Raw genomic sequence first — 18,234 nt, forward strand, 5'->3', positions numbered from 1 at the left:
CTGAGTCAGGATTCAAACTCTGGTCTCCTGCCTCCCAGGGTCTTCCCTTTTCCCTGCCCCATGTTGGCAGCCAGCAGGGACCCTTTTGGGGACCCATTCCCTGGCTGGGGTTATCGAGAGAGGAGTCAGGGTAGGGTTGGAAGGTGAAGCTGCTGTGGCCAGGGTTTCTGCTGTGTGTGCTGGTCTCACAAAGGAAAGTGCTGCTGTCTGCAGTGATCCAGGCGAGGTCGGGGCCCCAGTCCCCCACTCCCTGCCCGGGTCTGCTGAGCCAGCTTCCCCTTTGTGCCACAGACTATAGGGCCTGATGTCTGCCAGACTATAAAATGGGGGGTCGGCCTCTAGTCACCCATAGCACCTGCCTGCCTGCCTGTCCTCCAGCAGGAAGTAGCAAGTCCCCAGGTAAGAGGGAACCCACAGCACAGCTGAGAGCTGAAGGGGAGGGGAAGAGAAAAGGGAGGCAGAGAGAGGGAGGCAGAGATAGCAGTGCCATGAGAGTCAGAGAGGCAGGGCCGCGGAAATAAAGACAGAGAGAAGTGGAGAGAGGAAGAAAGGGATGGAGAAGGGGGGGGGGAGAGAGAGAGAAATAAACAGAGAGAGAAGTAAAGATAATTAAAAAGAACAGATAAAGAGATAAGCAAAGATACAATGAGGGTGAGATAGTGGGGGAGAGAGGAACAGAGGGAGAGAGAGGAACAGACAGGAAGATAGGCAGAAAGAGGGAGCGAAGTAAGAAACAGATAGAGAGGCAGAGAGGGAGGAGAGGAGGAACAGAGGGAAAGGGTGAAGTGGGGAGAGAGAGAGAATGAGAACATCTCCAGGAAGGCATGAGTCCAGCTGCCAGCCCTGGGGGAGTGTTTAAAGCCACAGATGTGGCTCAGATGTCTGGCCTCCCTGGTGAACAGGACACCCCAGAATATGCACAGCCTTCCTGGAGGAGGCTGGGGGAGGGAATCTGCTTATCCCAAATAGTTCCTCCTTACAGAATGGGTTCGGGAATCAGCTCGACCAGAGGGTCTTAATCTGTGCTAGCAGGGGGTCCTCAAATCCCTGAACACTGTCTCCAAAGTTAAAGGGGGCATTATTTTTGTCTGAGGACAAAGTTGGGGTATTCATCAAACATTCAAAGGAGTCCATGACCCCAAAGCAACAAGGAACCACTGGAATTGACCAACACCCTCTCCACGCAACGCCTACCCAGCCAGTCCTCATTTTCAGAATCCTCGACATGCAGTAAATACATCCTCTTGGATCCTCCCGTATGCCCCAGTCCCCGGCCTGTATTTGCACCCATACACCAACCCCCTAGAGAATCCCAGAGGAAGCGGACTAGGAAAGGAGTTGGGAGCATGCATTCATTCCTTCTCTGAACAAACGTTAATTGGGCATCTCCTATGTGCCAGGTGCAGAGCAAGTGTTAGGGATGGATGGTGAATAAAGCAGATTAAGCAAACGGCAGAGCACTTTAAGAACCCAGTTGCTGGCCCCGTTTGCTTGAGTTGAAATCAGAACCCTACCCCTTAGTAGCTTTTGGGCCTGAGCTGGGCCCCTTCCTTCTTCAGCCCCCTGCTGCTCAGGGGGGGATCATGATGGCAGCTACTCCATGGGGTTAGGGTCATGGTCAGACGGGTTAATTAATGTATGTCACAGTGCCTGGCATACCTTAAGTACTCCGAAGTGGGACCTCTTGTTATTAGTGTGGGGAGGCAAATTGAAGTTGTACAAGCAAATCAGTGTGATAAGCAGTGTGGAAAATTGCAGGGGCCTAAGGAAGGACCTAGCGGGGTAATGGAGGGTGGAACAGCTGGTGGAGGGAATCGCATGGTCAAAAGCCTGGAGGAAGGATATATGCGGGATGAGTGGTCCCAGAAGGGAAGATCTTGGCTAGGGAGTGGGGATGGAACGAAAAACTTCCAGGCTTACGTTTCAGAAACAGATAGAGAGGAAACAAGCTTCAAGAAGGATAGAGAGGAAACCAGCTCCGAAGGAGGCTGAAAGCACAGGGTGTGGGGCTGTGAGGGCAGGAGGCAGTTTGGGGGTGTCATCCCTGAAGGCCAGGATTTCTTTACAGACTTTCGCAGGCGGGAACCATGTCTCAGGCTGCAAAGGCCCCGGCCTCGGCCACAGTGGCGGCGAACCCAGGGCCTGATACCAAGGGGAAGGGGGCCCCACCTGCAGGAACATCCCCTAGTCCCGGCACCGCCCTGGCCCCAACAACCGTGCCTATTACCAGTGCCAAGGCGCCGGAACTGCCTCCTGGGAACTACAGGGTAAGGACCTGGGGGTGCGGTGGCTGGGTGCCTTCTCTCCTTCGCTCCCTCCTCCGCCTCCTCCTCCTCCTCCTGCTCTTCCTCTTTCACCTCTTACTCCTCCGCACCTCTTTCTCCTCCTTTTTCTTGGCTGATTTTCTCTCCTTTCTATTTACTCTCCCTTTTCTTCTTCACCTCCCCAGGCTCTCATCCTCTGTCTCTATTCTCTTTTTCCCTCATCTTGGTCTCCTCCTCCCTCCTCCTTCTGGGACACAAGTGGGGCCCAGCCAATCTGGGAGCCCATAAAATAGCCAAGGGTTCTGACATACTTGGAAAAAGTGGGGCTGGGCGCAGTGGCTCATGCCTGTAATCCCAGCACTTTGGGGGGCCGAGGCAGGTGGATCACCTGAGGTCAGGAGTTCGAGACCAGCCTGGCCAACATGGTGAAACCCTGTCTCTACTAAAAATACAAAAATTAGCCAGGTGTGGTGGCGGGCACCTGTAATCCCAGCTACTCGGGAGGCTGAGGCAGGAGAATCACTTGAACCCAGGAGGCGGAGGTTGCAGTGAGCCGAGATCGTGCCACTGCATTCCGGCCTGGGCAACACAGTGAGACTCCATAAAAAAAAAAAAAAAAAGAAGAAGAAGAAGAAGAAAAAAAGCAAAAGGGGACCTGTTGTGGAGATGTGCAATAACAACAACCAAAACATAACACTTCACAGCTGAAGGGACACCTGGCAATCAGGCTACACCTGCACACGCACATGCTTAGAGTTCATCGAAAGCAAGAAAAAAAAAAGGAGAAGAAAAGGAAGTGGGCTGGCTTAGCAGCAGGGAACAAGCTGTCCTTGGAGGCTCAGTGGGGCAGCAGGATGGCCTCAGACCCTCCTGAAAATTGCTCGAGGTGGTCTGGGCTGAAAGAGATCTTGTGGAACAAGGTGTCCAGTCCCCTGGGATTTGGTTTGGTGCGGTTTCAACCTCAGGTGCACAGAAGTAGGCCATTTTGCAACCCCTAGTTCATGACACATTCTCATGTGGTCTGTACGTGGCTGGCTTTTATTTATGTACCTATTTAATCATTAGTTTTATTTAATTTTTAATAATGCAACATGCACCTACAAACCCACCACCCATATAAAAACCAGGACTTGGTTAAAAACTGTCTACCTAACTTTAAGGTGTCTCCCTTGAGCTCATCATTTTCCTCCCCAATTCCAGGAAATACCATCCTATCCTCAACTTGTGTCTCTAATCTGCTTGTTTGCTTTTGTATACAATTTTATACTTTATTCCTTTAAAACTGTATACACACATACACATGTATATTTATTTACTCGTTTTATTTATTTATTTTGAGACCAAGTTATGAGACAGGGTTTTGCCATATTATCCAGGCTGGTCTCGAACTCCTAGCCTCAGCTTCCCCAAGTGCCGGAATTACAGGTGTGAGCCACCACAACTGGCCGATTTATTTGTTTTTAACTGACCAAAATATGCAATGTGATTATTCTGGGTTTTTCTTTGTACTTTTCACTTACTATGAGATCCCTAATATCCATCCGTATTGTTGCCCATGACTGCAGGCCATTCATTCTGGCTGCTGCATGATATTTCAGAGGGTGACCATCTCTTTCCTGCTAAGCACGATTTCAGTGGTTGCCAGCTTTGCTCTCGTGAACAGAATGGCTTGGACTTTCTTATCCCTGTCTCCTGGGGCACACATACAGGAATGTCTCCTGGGTGAACAAGGGTAGAAGTGGAAGTGCTGGGTCATGGTTATATGAACCTCCTCCTCTTACAGCTGGGGAAACTGAGGCTCAAAGAAGGCAGACGATTGCCTCGGTCCATGTGAACGGAAAAGTTGTCCCAACTTGGAACAGCAAGTGGACAAGGAACCAAACACGAGGCTTAGTGAGGAGAGAAGATTAGCTCAAGTTTTCCCCTATGTTGTGGAGGGTTGGATTTGCAAGTGTCCCCTGAGCATCAGCTCTGTGGCAGGTACTGGGGCTGGGGCTGGAGATACAGAAATGGATCAACCTCAGGCCCTGCCCTGGAGGAGCCCTTGGTCTTTGGAGGGGCTGGGTAATGGGAGAGAGGGAGTGCAGAGAGAGAGGGAGACCCCAAAGCAAAACAGCAGTGACTGTGTGGTGGGTTAGTTGTGCTGCTAATGGGGAGAGAGAGCACAGTGGGGGATGCTCAACCAAGGCCGATGGGGGAGGGGGCAATCAGAGAAGGCTTCCTGGAGAAGGTGGCGTCTGAGCCTAAAACAGAATGTCAAGCCTGGAATGAGTTAGCGAACTTCAGTTAGGCTGTGGAAGCTCTAAGCTGGAGATGTGTGGTGGAGAAGGCATTCCAGGTAGGAGGAACAGCATAAAGAAAGTCCCGAAAGGGAGGTTCATAAGTTCCTACTGATGGTGCAGATCTTAGCTTCAGAATTAGGGCATGAGGCCAGGTGCAATGGCTCACACCTGTAATCCCAACACTTCGGGAAGCCAAGGCAGGCCAATCACTTGAGCTCAGGAATTCGAGACTAGCCTGGGCAACATGGCCAAATCCTGTGTCTACAAAAAATAGCTGGGCATGGTGGCGTGTGCTGGTAATCCCAACTACTCGGGAGGCTGAGGTGGAAGGATCGCTTGAGCCTGGGAGGCAGAGGTTGCAGTAAGCCATGATTGTGCCACTGCACTTCAGCTGGGGCGACAGAGTGAGACTCGGATCTAACAACAACAGCAACAACAACAACAACAACAACAACAACAAACAGTAAAGAATTGGGGAATGGGAGGACAGGATCATTTCACAAACCATGGCTCATCATATTTTTACGTGACTCCTGCACTGCCTGCCTTTATTTATATAGATAATGAAGTTTTTACTCCCCCTCACTCTGCCCTCGGCATGGGGGCTTCTCTCCTGCAGCTGGTGGTCTTCGAACAGGAAAACTTCCAGGGCCGTCGGGGAGAATTCTCGGGGGAGTGCTTGAACCTGGGAGACCGTGGCTTCGACCGTGTGCGCAGCATCATTGTCTCCTCGGGACCGTGAGTGCTAGGCGGAGGAGGGGCACACTCTCTGCCACAGTGAAATGACCACACAACAGTAGCTGCCAGTTCTCCAGCATCTGCTCTGTGCCTGCGGCCGTGCGTGCTCCTGGCACATATGTTATTTCCAATCCTCGTATCAAACTCGAGAGGGAGGAATTGTTCTCAATCTCATTTTACAGATGAGGAAACTGAGGCTCAGAGAGGTGATCCAATTAGCATAAGACCACACTGGCAGTAAGCCATGATTCTGGGCTCTGGAGAAACGCTGCTTCTACTGTAGCAAAAACTCTAGCCCATCACTGAGGGCAGAGAGAGGCCAAAGAGTGAAGTGTCCACTCGCTGTCCCCTTTCCTGGGCGTCCAGCTGCCTGGCAGTGATGATAAGCATCTGTGGAGCACCCACCAGGTGCCAGGCACTGACTCGGGACCGCACCTAGATGATTCACAGTGCTGTAGGAGGGAGGGGCTATTCTTATGCCCACTTGACAGATGGGAGGACTGAGGCTCAGAGGGGGTAAGTCTCTTGCCCAAGGTCACCTATCGGTAAGTGGCACAGCCAGGATTCAACTCAGGTTGATTGAGTTCATTCCTAAAGCTCTTAATCACCATGCTTCACTGCCTGTTCCTGTCTCTGTGGGCGTCTCTGGGCCTTAGTGACTCCCATATAAAACAGGGAGCGTCATCCTTGGGCAGAGTGTTTGCCCTATGTCAAGCCTGGTGTGCTGAGGTCACGGTAGAGGGGCAACCCCAGGACAAGATCCACGTGGCTCGTTGGCTCTTGTCTCCCCACTTTGAAAGCCTGCAAGGGTTCCAGTCATCCTGTATTCTGAGCCCATTCTGAGATGGGCTTTGAGGTCAGACAAGCCTGGGTTTGAGTCCTGACTTCCCCTGTTTGCCCTGTGTCCAAGCCTCAGTTTCCTCATCTTTGAAGTGGGGAAAATCATGGCCCTCACCACTCCTCACAGGATTATGTTGAGGTCTGAGGGAGATCATGCAGCTTGGGCCTGTCACCTCGTGGGCACCCAGACACGGCAGGTGATTCTGATGGTCATGTACCCACCTCCCTGCCCTGTGCATTTAGCCAACTTATCCTGGAGCCTACCCAGGACCATCTCTACCTCCTGCACCCACTGCACCCTCCGTGTGGTCAACGCAGCCTCAGCTCCACCCTCAGCGCCAAAAACCCAGCTGGAAGCAGAAGCTACCGGATGTGGCCAGCTTGGGTTTTCAGGCTTTTTTTGGTACCAGTGACTCAAACCCAGAGTATTTCTCCTCAAACAAAGATGCAGCTGGTGTCTGACGTGTGCCTTGGGGCTGTGCCTGATGGGCATGGAAATGGGCCTGTGGTCTGGGGGCCTGGGTCTGTGTGGGTGCTGGCAGGGCCATGGGAAAAAAAGAATGAAGAGGGTGAGGTAGGCATGGGGAAAGTGAGGAGCCCTGCCTGCCTGAAAACCAGGAGACTACAGCCTGACACCTGACACCATCACATGACCTTAGGCTGGGGACTGAACCCCTCTTAGCCTCAGTTTCCATATCTTATAACTTAAAATTCCTGCCCTACCCTCTCTCCTTGCTTGCAGGTTTAAATGAGCCATAGGAGATAAGAAAAGGCATAGATGTAAACATTTAAAATTTAGATCCTCACTGTTCCTGCTCAAGAAGATAGGGGAGATTTTAGGGGGACCTTTGGCATGGTGGCAAGACCACATCAGTGTCTGTTCTTCCATAAGCCTAGACCTCCAGTTCCCTTCTGCATTTAATCATGAACAGTATTAATTTGGAGGCTTACTCTGTGCTGTATCTGTTCCATGCATCCCCTCTTTTAGGCCCTCATAATCTCCCAACAAGGTAGATGCAACAAAGTAGATGTATCATTTCTTCTCTGCTACTAAAGCTTAGCAAGCCTAAGTGCTGCCCAAATTCATGCAGCAAATAATCAGCAAGCTTGGATTAGGACTCAAGTGTGTCTGTTTCTAGGGTCTGTCCTCTTAACTCCTGCATGAAACCACCTTCCAAGGCTCCCTTCTTATTCACCCATGCATCTAGCCACCCATTTATTCATCATCCATCTATTTACCCATGCATCTACCCATTCATCTATCGATCTATCCATACATACATCCATTCTCCATTTATACATACATACCCCCGTATGTTCTCCATCCCCCACCCATCCATCTATAAATCTATCCATCTACCCACCCATCCATCTACCCATCTACCTATCCATCCATTCAACCATCCCTTCATCCATTCCTTTATCCATGCATTCATTCATCCATCCGTCTACCCATCCACCTATCCATCCATTCAACCATCCCTTCATCCACCCATTCATCTGTCCATCCATCCATCCATCCATCCATCCATCCACCTATTCTCCCATTTATTTCTCTTCTACTCCAGACCAGACAGGGCTGAGGCAAATTCAACTCTATTCTGGGAAGACAAATATATCTTTAATTTACCCCAATGTGGTTAACTCATCTCTCAGATAAAGACCTGAGGCTCCTCTGATGTATTCTCCCTCGGCCCACGGTGATAGACCCTCATCCTCATCTCCTTCTGGGGAGAGCAGGGTCCCACTAGCCCCCTGGGAGAAGGTGCTAGTGTCAGTGTCCCCTCATCCCTCTCTTGTTCCCTGAGAACTCTTGAACATACAGGGAGCAAAAGTCAAGGAGTTCCTTAGTCTCAGCTTTCTCATCTATGGAATGGGGATTGTCTTATCCACCCCACCTGCACTGCCATAATCCCTGGTCCCTCTGACACAAGCTCACTTCTTATCCTTAATCAGTCTTCCCTGGGAAAGCCAGGTAAATCTTCCATCTAATTTCAAACCTCTAATTAGTCCTTGTAAGGAACCTAGCACCCTCATATGCATTATCACATTAACTTATCACAGGTATCTGAGGGTAGATATTACCATCATTCCCTTCCTATTGCCCCGTACTAGTTACTGAGTGTCTCCTGAATGCCAGGCCAGTCTTTACCCAGCAAGGATGCAAACACCTGTATCAATTTTTCCCTTACCCCTGTACCTCCAAGATTGTCGTTCATTTAACATATTTCATTTAAAATGATCCTGCTAAACACAAATAAACACATTTTTAAAGAACCTTTAGGCCGGGCGCGGTGGCTCAAGCCTGTAATCCCAGCACTTTGGGAGGCGGAGACGGGCGGATCACAAGGTCAGGAGATCGAGACCAGCCTGGCTAATACGGTGAAACCCCGTCTCTACTAAAAAATACAAAAAACTAGCCGGGTGAGGTGGCGGGCGCCTGTAGTCCCAGCTACTCGGGAGGCTGAGGCAGGAGAATGGCATAGACCCGGGAGGCGGAGCTTGCAGTGAGCTGAGATGCGGCCACTGCACTCCAGCCTGGGCGACAGAGCGAGACTCCGTCCCAAAAAAAAAAAAAAAAAAAAAAAGAACCTTTACCTTTACACCACTTTTTATCAATGGAAGGCTAATATTATTTCCTATAAGTCAAAGGTATCCATACAAAATTAACAATAAACACAAAAGTGGTGTTATTATGTTGCTATTACACCATTGTCTGCTGGAGATTCTGGGCTAGTGGCCTTTTCTCCCTTTGTTACAAAAGAAAAAAAAAGGAGAGATTAGTAAGTGTTAAAAGCACATTAACATCAAACAGAGACTTTCTCCTAGCTGGAGTCAAGTTTAAAATGTCTACGTGTTCCTCGGCTCCAAGTCCTGATAGTACTTGAAGCATGTATGAACCCTACATCTAGAGAAACAGTGTGCTCAGATAATCACACATATTTATCTCACTCAATCCTTCACCAGCTCCAAGAAAATAGGCATATGAGTATAGATGAGAAAAAGGCTCAGAGAGGTAGTTACTTGCCCATAGTCACACAGCCTGTAAGTGTCATAGCCTAAAATCAAACCCAGACATGTTCAGCCCCCTTTGGACTTTCCTACTGGCCTCAAGGCTGCCTTGCCAGGGGAGAGAGAAAGGCAAGTAGGGAGTGGGGGCTTCTACTAACCATTTGTCCCCTGTCTGCCTCATGGTCTTTCTTGTGTCCAGCTGGGTCGCCTTTGAGCAGTCCAACTTGCGCGGGGAGATGTTCATCCTGGAGAAGGGCGAGTACCCTCGCTGGGACACATGGTCGAGCAGCTACCGCAGTGATCGGCTCATGTCCTTCCGGCCCGTCAAGATGGTGAGTGGCTCTCTGGCTGGGGCTGGAGAATCAGCCAGGCGGGGCAGGGCAGGGGTAAGTCTGAGATGTGACAAGGGCAAAAAGGAGATGATGGTGGGTGAGGAGGTGTGGCAGCCTCTGAGTTGTCAAAGGACAGTGGATTCTTGAGCTCATCAATTCATCAGTGTCCTTAACACACTCACTACATACCCAGCTAGGAATCCTGGGCAAATGGTAAACACAAAAGCTTCCAAGTCAGAGCTAAAAACTTCAGCATCTTCCTTGATTCTCTTGACATCCTTGGCTGCACATTTAGACCTTCCTGGGAGCTTTGTTTTTTTTTTTTTTCTGAAGATAGGGTTTTGCTGTGTCCCCCAGGCTGGAGTGCAGTAATGTGATCATAGCTTACTGCAGCCCTGACCTCCAGGCCTCAAGTGATCCTCCCGCCTGGGCCTCCTAAAGTGCTAGGATTACAGCTGTAAGCCACCATGCCAGGCCTGGGGAAGCTTTTCAAATTTCAGTGCCCATTCAAAACACCAAACATGTTGGTTGCAGATCATGCAATGGCTAAGAAGAGGGATATTGCAGCAGGGCATGGTGGCTCACGCCTGTAATCCCAGCACTTTGGGAGGCCGAGGTGGGCGGTTACCCAAGGTCAGGAGTTCAAGACCAGCCTGACCAACATGGCGAAACCCTGTCTTTACTAAAAATACAAAAATTAGCTGGGCGTAGTGTCACATGCTTGTAAATCCCAGCTACTAGGGAGGCTGAGGCAGGAGAGTTGCTTGAACCCAGAGCTAGAGGTTGCAGTGAGCTGAGATCACGCTGTTGCACTCCAGCTGGGATGACAGTGCGAGACTCCATCTCAAAAAAAAAAAAAAAGGAAGAGGGATACTGTAGAAACACAGCTTGAACCTCTTAATAATAAGACAATATACTGAATTAGTTTCTTATAATATTTAACTAAGTCAACTTCCAGAAGATTCAAGGTCAAAATGGTGGTGATATCCCCAAGTGATTCACAGTTTTTTCCAGAATTAAGTTGATGATGAATCATGAACCAGCTACATCTTACTCACCAATGTTAGTTGCTGATGGTAACCGACTTTTGTCTTCCATGACGGGAACATTTATAAGAATTTTCATGAGTGTGCATTTGAGGCTATCAAGTGCCAACCACCAGCTGTTTTGACATCACCAAATTTATCTTAATGGATTATTCAAACAGATCATTCCCAATGCTTTTCACAGAATGTAAGACTGAATTATTTGCCTTCATGATGCACTCTCTGTAAGAATCCACAGATGTCTCTCTCAATCATTGAATGGTTCTTATATGCCAACCTATGTTAAGGGGTTTGTTTGGAAGAATGATCAACCAGGGCATTTCCAGTAGCTTCTAGAAGCTTGCTATTCAACATAATAGGAACTAGCCATATGTGGCCATTGGACATTTGAATTTTGGCTAAATGGAGACGTGTCATAAGTGTAAAATACACAATAAATTTTGAATACATAGTAAAAAAATTTTTAAAGAATGTCAACAATGCATTGATATCATTATATTGGTTACACATTGAAATTATAACATTTTAGGTATATTTATTTAAACAAAGGATGTTATTAGAAAAGTTTAGAAATCTCAAAGCCTAGACCCCACGCCAGACCAATTAGTTCTGAATCTCTGGGGCTGGGACTCCGGCACTGCTGTTTTTTCTATGCCCTCTAAGTAGTCCGTCTGTGCAGCCAGGGCTGAGATCCAATGGTCTAATTCAGGGGTGCCCAATATTTTGGCTTCCCTGGCCCACACTGGAAGAAGAATTGTCTTGGGCTACACATAAAATACACTATCACTAATGACAGCTGATGAGCTTTAAAACGATTGCAAAAAAATCTCATAATGTTTTAAGAAAGTTAATAAATTTGTGTTGGGCCACATTCAAAGCCATCCTGGGCCACATGTGGCCTGCAGGCCGCAGGTTAAACAAGCTTGGTCTAACCCTTCATCTCTCTGCCTTGCCACAGTCCTGGTCCAGGCCACCATCATCTCTGACCTGGTCAGCTTCAGCTCTCTCCGTGCTGGGTTCCCTGACTCCTTTCCAGCCGCCTATCCTGGGAAGTTAGAGGGATCTTTTCAAAATAAAAAAATAAATAAACCTGACCATCTTCTACTTGAAACCAGGCATTTCAGTTGGCCTGTTTCTATTTTCCGTTTTTTTTTTTTTTTTGAGACACAGTCTAACTCTGTCGCCCAGGCTGGAGTGCAGTGGCATGATCTGTCTCACTGCAACTTTCACCTCCCTGGGTCAAGCAATTATCCTGCCTCAGCCTCCCAAGTAGCTGGGATGATAGGTGTGCACCACCACGCCCAGATAATTTTTGTATTTTTTGTAGAGACGGGGTTTCACCATGTTGGCCAGGATGGTCTCAAACTCCTGATCTCAAGTGATCCACCCGCCTGGGCCTCCCAAAGTGCTGGGATTCCAGGCGTGAACCAATGCGCCTAACCAGTTGGCCTGTTTCTGCCAAAAGCTCTGGTTCTAGGCTCTGAGCGCAAAACTATGCATCAAACGGATTAGGTCCCTGTCTTCATGGGACTTAAGCTACCCAGGGAGGCAGCTATCAAATACCTAATCATGGAAATCCATCTACAATTGCAAATTGTGGCGAGTGCTACACAAAGGCGGTGCAATCTAACTAGGAGAGCAGAAGCAGGAACTGGGGGCTCAGGTATTGTTAGAGGTGGGAGTGGTCAGGGCGTGGTCAGGGAAGCCAGCTCCCAAAGTTTGGAAACTAACTCAGCCGTGTGAAGAGCAGATGGTAAAGCCTTCCAGGGAACAGTGTGTGCAAAACTCCTGGAGCAACGATGGACTGGTGGGACCAAGAAAATGAAAGGTGGCCAGCAAAGCTGCAGCAGGGGGAGTGGAGGAGAGAGGGAGGCAAAATGGGAGGGGAGGTGCTGGTGGAGGCCAGGGTTTTGCAGGGTCTCATCAGTGATGGTAAGTTTAGTCTTGACGCCACTAGCAGTGGGAGCCATTGACTAACAACTTTCCCAAGGCCCTCAAGACTGTAACAGTAATAAGTAATTGTTATTACCACTGATTAAGTCCTTTTACCGCTGACTGGTAATTGCATTAAGGGCATTTGTCTTGCCATGTCCCAAAGGGTCCCCTGTGCTTCTATCCCTGCCTGACACCATGCATTTGCCTTCCTGCACCCTGGTCACACAGATATTTTCTTTGCACACTCCCACCCCCCAGCTTTTGTCTATGCCTTCTCTGCCTCAGTGCCTTCCCTCAAACCTCCTTACCTTCTCAGCATTGTGCACTCCTCCTTAACCTCCAAGGCCCCTCTCAAGTGTCACTTCTTCCATGAAGCCTTCCCTGATCTGCTCTCCTTTCCTCTGGAAGAATTAACAAGTTCTTTCTTCATCTATAATCTTCTACTGGAGTCTTTCATAGAAGGATGCACTTACATCCTGGGCTCCTCTTCCTCCTAGTGGTGGTGAATAACAGTAGATAATCACAGCGCCCATTTTTAAGCACCAACTACGTACTGGGTATATTACCTGCCTTTTACATAATCCCTACAACTGTCCTATGCGACAGGCTATGATAACATGCATTTTAAAAGCAAGGAAACTGAGACTCAGAAGTAGAAAATGACTGGCCTAAGGCCACACAGCTGGGAGTTGCTGGGGCTGGGATTTGAACCCAGGTCTGTAGGTTTGAACCTAGACACTGAGGTTGGCATCACTCTGCTATTTCCTGTTCATCTCTTTGGCTTTTCAAACCTTTGGGCCTAAAACAGTGCATGATGACTTTTGAAAAGATAGATGATCCCTGCCCTCAGAAATAACAGACAAACTTTAAAAACAAGACACAGGGTCATGAAAGATTAAAAATAAGTGCAAACCAGAACTGAATCATGTGCCCAAATTCAAGGGTGGGCCTGGTTTTTTATTTGTTTGTTTGTTTGTTTTTTGAGACAGAGTCTTGCTCTGTCACCCAGGCTGGAGTGCAGTGATGCAATCTTGGCTCATTGCAACCTCTGCCTCCCAGGTTCAAGCGATTCTCCTGCCTCAGCCTCCTGAGTAGCTGGGACTACAGGCACGTGCCACCACGCCCGGCTAATTTTGTTTTTTTGTTTGTATTTTTAGTAGAGATGGGGTTTCTCCATGTTGGTCAGGCTGGTCTCAAACTCCTGACCGTGTGATCTGCCCATGTCGGCCTCCCAAAGTGCTAGGATTACAGGCGTGAGCCACCACGCCCTGCCGGGCCTGTTTTACAGTTAGCACTCAACCATGAGTTGAGCAGCCATGACAATCCCACGAACCAATAGTAACCCCGTTCTTTTTTGTTGTTGTTGTTTGAGACAGAGTCTTGCTCTGTCACCCAGGCTAGAGTACAGTGGCGCGATCTTGCCTCACTGCAACCTCTGCCTCCTGGGTTCAAGTGACTCACCTGCCTCAGTCTCCTGAGTAGCTGGGATTACAGGCACCTGTGACTGCACCCGGCTAATTTTTGTATTTTTAGTAGAGATGGGGTTTCACCATGTTGGCCAGGCTGGTCTCAAACTCCTGATCTCAGGTGATCTACCTGCCTCGGCCTCCCAAAGTGCTGGGATTGCAGGTGTGAGCCACCATGCCTGGCAGTAACCCTATTCTGTAGATGAACAAACGGAGGCTCTGAGGGAGGCAGAGTGAAATGTCCAAGATCACCAGTGCATAAATGTCAGAGGCAGGATTTGAACCTAGATCTGTGTTCCACCAATGTTCCACATTTCACCTGGTTTGTAAGAAGCATTTACAAAAGGGCAATTGTTTAAACTCCTGATGGCACAGGGACACTGATTGATTGGGCTTAGGAGTGAAATGTTTCTCTGACAGGTTCTGCCCCTCCCTGGCTGTGTGATGTTGATCGATAAGCTTGACCTCTCTGAGCCTTTTTGTCCCTGACCATAATTTTAAAAATAATAAATTTTTTTTTTTGAGACAGGATCTTGCTCTGTCACCCAAGCTGGAGTACAGTAGCTCACTGCAGCCTCAACCTCATGGGCTCAAGCAATCCTCCTACCTCGGCGTTCCAAGTAGCTGAGACTATAGGCATGTGACACCGTGCCTGGCAAATTAAAAAAAAAAATTTTTTTAGAGATAGGATCTTGCTATGTTGCCCAGGGTGGTCTTGAACCCTTGGCCTCAAGCAATCCTCCCACCTGGGCCTCTCAAAGTGCTGGGATTACAGACATGAGCCATGGCACCCAGCCAATAAATGCATTTATTGAGCACTTGATGTATGCCAGGCATCATGCTCAGCGCTCTATATGGATGCACTCATTTCATCCTCACAAGGACCCTATGACATGGGAGTTGTCATCCCATTTTCCTTATGTCCCCTTCCAGAATAGACAGCAGTGGTCTCTGGAGAGTCCCCCAGCGGCCTGAACAGGTTCAGCTCTCTCCCTCCACACCCCGAAGGCCCCGCTAAGTTTCTTCCTTTTGTCCCATTGGTACTTCACACACCTGACCTGGCCTCTCTTTCCCCAGGACTCCCAGGAGCACAAGATCTCCCTGTTTGAAGGGGCCAACTTCAAGGGCAACACCATAGAGATCCAGGGGGACGACGCGCCCAGTCTCTGGGTCCACGGCTTCAGTGACCGCGTGGGCAGCGTGAAGGTCACCAGTGGAACGTAAGCATCACTCCTGCCAGGTCCACATCCCCTGCTTCAAGCACAGGCAGAAGCAGAGGCTGCTCTCCTTACAGGTTATAACATCAGATTCCTATAGAAGGCCGTGGCCCCTCCCACCGTCTCCCAGTGCTGGTTCCTGGGATTCAGCCAATAGAGCTTTATTCCTCTGGGGAATAGAGTCATACTTTGAGGAATTCCAGGTCAGTGTAAACAAATCAGATCTAAAGAGCTGTTAGATGGAGAAAATAGGAGCTGCTAAACCTAGTCGGGGTTGAAGGGATAATCAACTAAAAGAGCTGGCGCTGATGTGGATAGATGAGGCCGGATGCATCCAGGGACAGGGAATATTCAGGGAAATCAGGACCTTCTGGGAGAATGAACAGAATGAGTTCTGAGCAGTTCATTTGCCTCGTGAGATGGGACCGACCCTGGTACTGACATGATAAGGAACTTGAGTGAGCCTAAACACCTCTCCGCCTCTCAGTCTCGCCAGTTAGGCAATGGGCACACAAAACTCCCTGATCTAAGAGTGCCCTTTCTGCTCTGAACGCTCAGGATCTGAAGCTATCAAAACAGAGCCCCATGACCTTATGTTATGAGAATACATGGAAGGGCCGGATCAAAGGAGTCACTTTATCCATCCCCCTGTCTCCAAATGACCATGCCGGACACCCCTGATCTCCTCTAGGTAAATGTAAGGCTCTGTCTCTCCATTCCCAGACTTGTTCTGAGCTCCTGTAACACCATCAGGGCCATGGCCTTTTTCTTGTTCCTTTCTGCCTCCCTGAAACCTATATCCCTGCCATTCAAGCCATCTGAAATATACTGAGCCTTGTCTGTGAGCCAGGCACTATGCTAGGTACACTGGGGAAAGCAGCAATGAATACAGCCAAGTTCCCACCTTCAAGGAACTTATTTGGCCTAGCAGGGGAAACCCAGATATACCTGTGAGATGGTGTCCAACAATACTAGGTAAAGAATGGGCGGCCGGGCGCGGTGGCTCAAGCCTGTAATCCCAGCACTTTGGGAGGCCGAGACGGGCGGATCACGAGGTCAGGAGATCGAGAGACGATCCCGGCTAACACGGTGAAACCCCGTCTCTACTAAAAAATACAAAAAAATAGCCGGGCGAGGTGGCGGGCGCCTGTAGTCCCAGCTACTCGGGAGGCTGAGGCAGGAGAATGGCGTAAACCCGGGAGGCGGAGCTTGCAGTGAGCTGAGATCCGGCCACTGCACTCCAGCCTGGGTGACAGAGCAAGACTCCGTCTCAAAAAAAAAAAAAAAAAAAAAAAAAAGAATGGGCCAGCCAGGGCAATTGTGTTGCTGGAGGTCAGAGTAGGAGAGAAGGCTTCTAGGATTTGGCTGTGTATGTTGGGGTGGAGGTCAGGTCAAAGGTTTATCTGAAGAGGCTGGAACTTACATCAGGCTTTACAATAGAGGGAGGGGGTCTGGGAGAGGCCTGGAAAGACCCTCTCAGCAAAGATAATGACAGAAGTTAGAAATTAATCACTGAGGCTAACTTCTATTGAGTGCTTACTATATACCAAGGACTGTGCTAACCACTTTAAATGAATAGCTGTTAAATCTGTATAACAAACCAAGGAGGTCGGTGCATTATCATCCCCATTTTACAGACAGTACATTGAGGTTCTGATACCATATCCACCTAGATTCTCACAGCTAGTAAATCAATGGCAGAGCTAGGATTTGAACCCAGGTATGTTTAATACCAGAGTGCGTGTTCCCAGCTGCTACACACTGATGCACTTACCTACAAAGAAAACCAATTTTTTGAAATAACACTTCCTCTCTTTCATTTGCTTCATTGCTAACCAGTCCCTAAGTCCTATTCTTGCTTCCTTGGATTTGTTCTCTGAGCCCTGCATCATCACATTTAATGGGATGTGTATTAATATTCCTACCATGCACAGGCAACATGCTTAGCAAACAACTCGAGGTGCATTCTCCATTTGGCCCCCCGCAACACTCTTAATAAAACCAGGCACGGTGACCATGCTCACTTCCTAGAAAAGGAAACCGAGGCCTATCAGAGAGGCAAAGTCCTTGCCCCAGGGCACAGAGCAGGAAGGGATACAGCCAGGACAGAGGTGAGGGATAGAGAGCAGCAGACTGCAGGGATCAATGAAGAACAGGCCGGTCTGGCGTGGGTCTGGGTGCCAGGCAACGAGGCTGGCTGTCTCCACTCTGTTCTCACTTTCCTCTCAGATGGGTTGGCTATCAGTATCCTGGCTACCGCGGGTACCAGTACCTCCTAGAGCCTGGCGACTTCCGGCACTGGAATGAGTGGGGGGCCTTCCAGCCACAGATGCAGTCCCTGCGTCGCCTGCGTGACAAGCAGTGGCACCTTGAGGGCTGCTTCCCTGTCCTGGCCACAGAGCCCCCTAAATGAGTCCACACCTCACTCTGCTACCTTGCCCCAACCCTTCTTCATGTTCAATTATTTCCCCATTTTTCCCAAGCAAATAAAATTCCCTAAAGTCAAAATGTCTCCTGGATCTGTAAACAGATGTGTGCCTTGAGGTCCCCCACCGTTACTGGGATGTGACTTCCTCGGTCTTAATAATTACAACGATCATAAAAGCAGCAAACACTGAAAAGTTCTTCCTGCCCGTTATGTGAGTCTACCAAATGTGGAGGCCGAAATGAATAAAGCCAAGTTCCTGCTGTCAAGGAGCTTGCTCCGCCCAGCAGGGGAAACCCAGATACACCTGTGAGATGCTAGCCAAGGATACTAGGTAAGACATGGTCCAGTCAGGGCATCTGTGCAGGAGGTCAGAGGAGGCAGGTTGGTTTCGGGGTCCTGAATGGATGTGTTGGGGTGGAGGACAAGCACTTGGCCTTACTCATTGTGAAGACTCATTGTGAAGGAGGTTGGTATTATACTTATTCTCATTTAGCACGTGAGGAAATTGAGGTTCAGAGAGGGGAAGTGATTTTCCCAAGGTCACACAGTTAGCAAGTCAAGACTTGAATTCAGGGTCTCTGGCTCCGGAGCCTGCACTCTTCATGACAAATCTATAGATTTTTTCAAACTCTAGCCCTTTGAGCATCTCCCTCAGGAGTTTTTGTACTGTCTGC

At 49.0% G+C, this 18,234-nt stretch overlaps 2 protein-coding genes across 5 annotated transcripts in view; one reads left to right on the forward strand and one right to left on the reverse strand.

Annotated features, from left to right (window-relative positions):
• The window catches only part of CRYBA4 (crystallin beta A4), a 39,316-nt gene that overhangs the window by 12,574 nt on the left and 8,508 nt on the right, over positions 1-18,234 (reverse strand). For all 4 annotated transcript variants that reach the window (XM_028827383.2, XM_077948804.1, XM_077948803.1 and 1 more), the window contains 2 exons: positions 12,758-12,942; positions 9,295-9,528 (listed from right to left, as the gene is read on the reverse strand). In XM_028827383.2, coding sequence (XP_028683216.1) covers positions 9,295-9,297 — 3 coding nt within the window. In that variant the 5' untranslated portion in view covers positions 9,298-9,528; positions 12,758-12,942. Of the gene's footprint in view, positions 1-9,294; positions 9,529-12,757; positions 12,943-18,234 lie in introns of those variants that run through there.
• Positions 263-17,756, forward strand: CRYBB1 (crystallin beta B1). The gene is made up of 6 exons (XM_002798318.4): positions 263-399; positions 2,069-2,267; positions 5,166-5,284; positions 9,336-9,468; positions 14,993-15,135; positions 17,362-17,756. Exons 2-6 carry the CDS (start codon positions 2,088-2,090, stop codon positions 17,543-17,545), a joined length of 759 nt encoding a protein of 252 aa, XP_002798364.2. The 5' UTR covers positions 263-399; positions 2,069-2,087; the 3' UTR covers positions 17,546-17,756.

Source organism: Macaca mulatta, chromosome 10 (genome assembly GCF_049350105.2).
Source record: "Macaca mulatta isolate MMU2019108-1 chromosome 10, T2T-MMU8v2.0, whole genome shotgun sequence".
Lineage (NCBI taxonomy): Eukaryota > Metazoa > Chordata > Mammalia > Primates > Cercopithecidae > Macaca > Macaca mulatta.

What these genes read in the sequence shown, in the direction of transcription:
- CRYBB1 (XM_002798318.4), top strand. Translation starts at nt 2,088, where the DNA reads ATGTCTCAGGCTGCAAAGGCCCCGGCCTCGGCCACAGTGGCGGCGAAC. An exon ending in TGCCTCCTGGGAACTACAGG is followed by an intron (nt 2,268 to 5,165) that starts GTAAGGACCTGG and finishes TCTCTCCTGCAG; the next exon opens with CTGGTGGTCTTCGAACAGGA. An exon ending in CCTTCCGGCCCGTCAAGATG is followed by an intron (nt 9,469 to 14,992) that starts GTGAGTGGCTCT and finishes CTCTTTCCCCAG; the next exon opens with GACTCCCAGGAGCACAAGAT.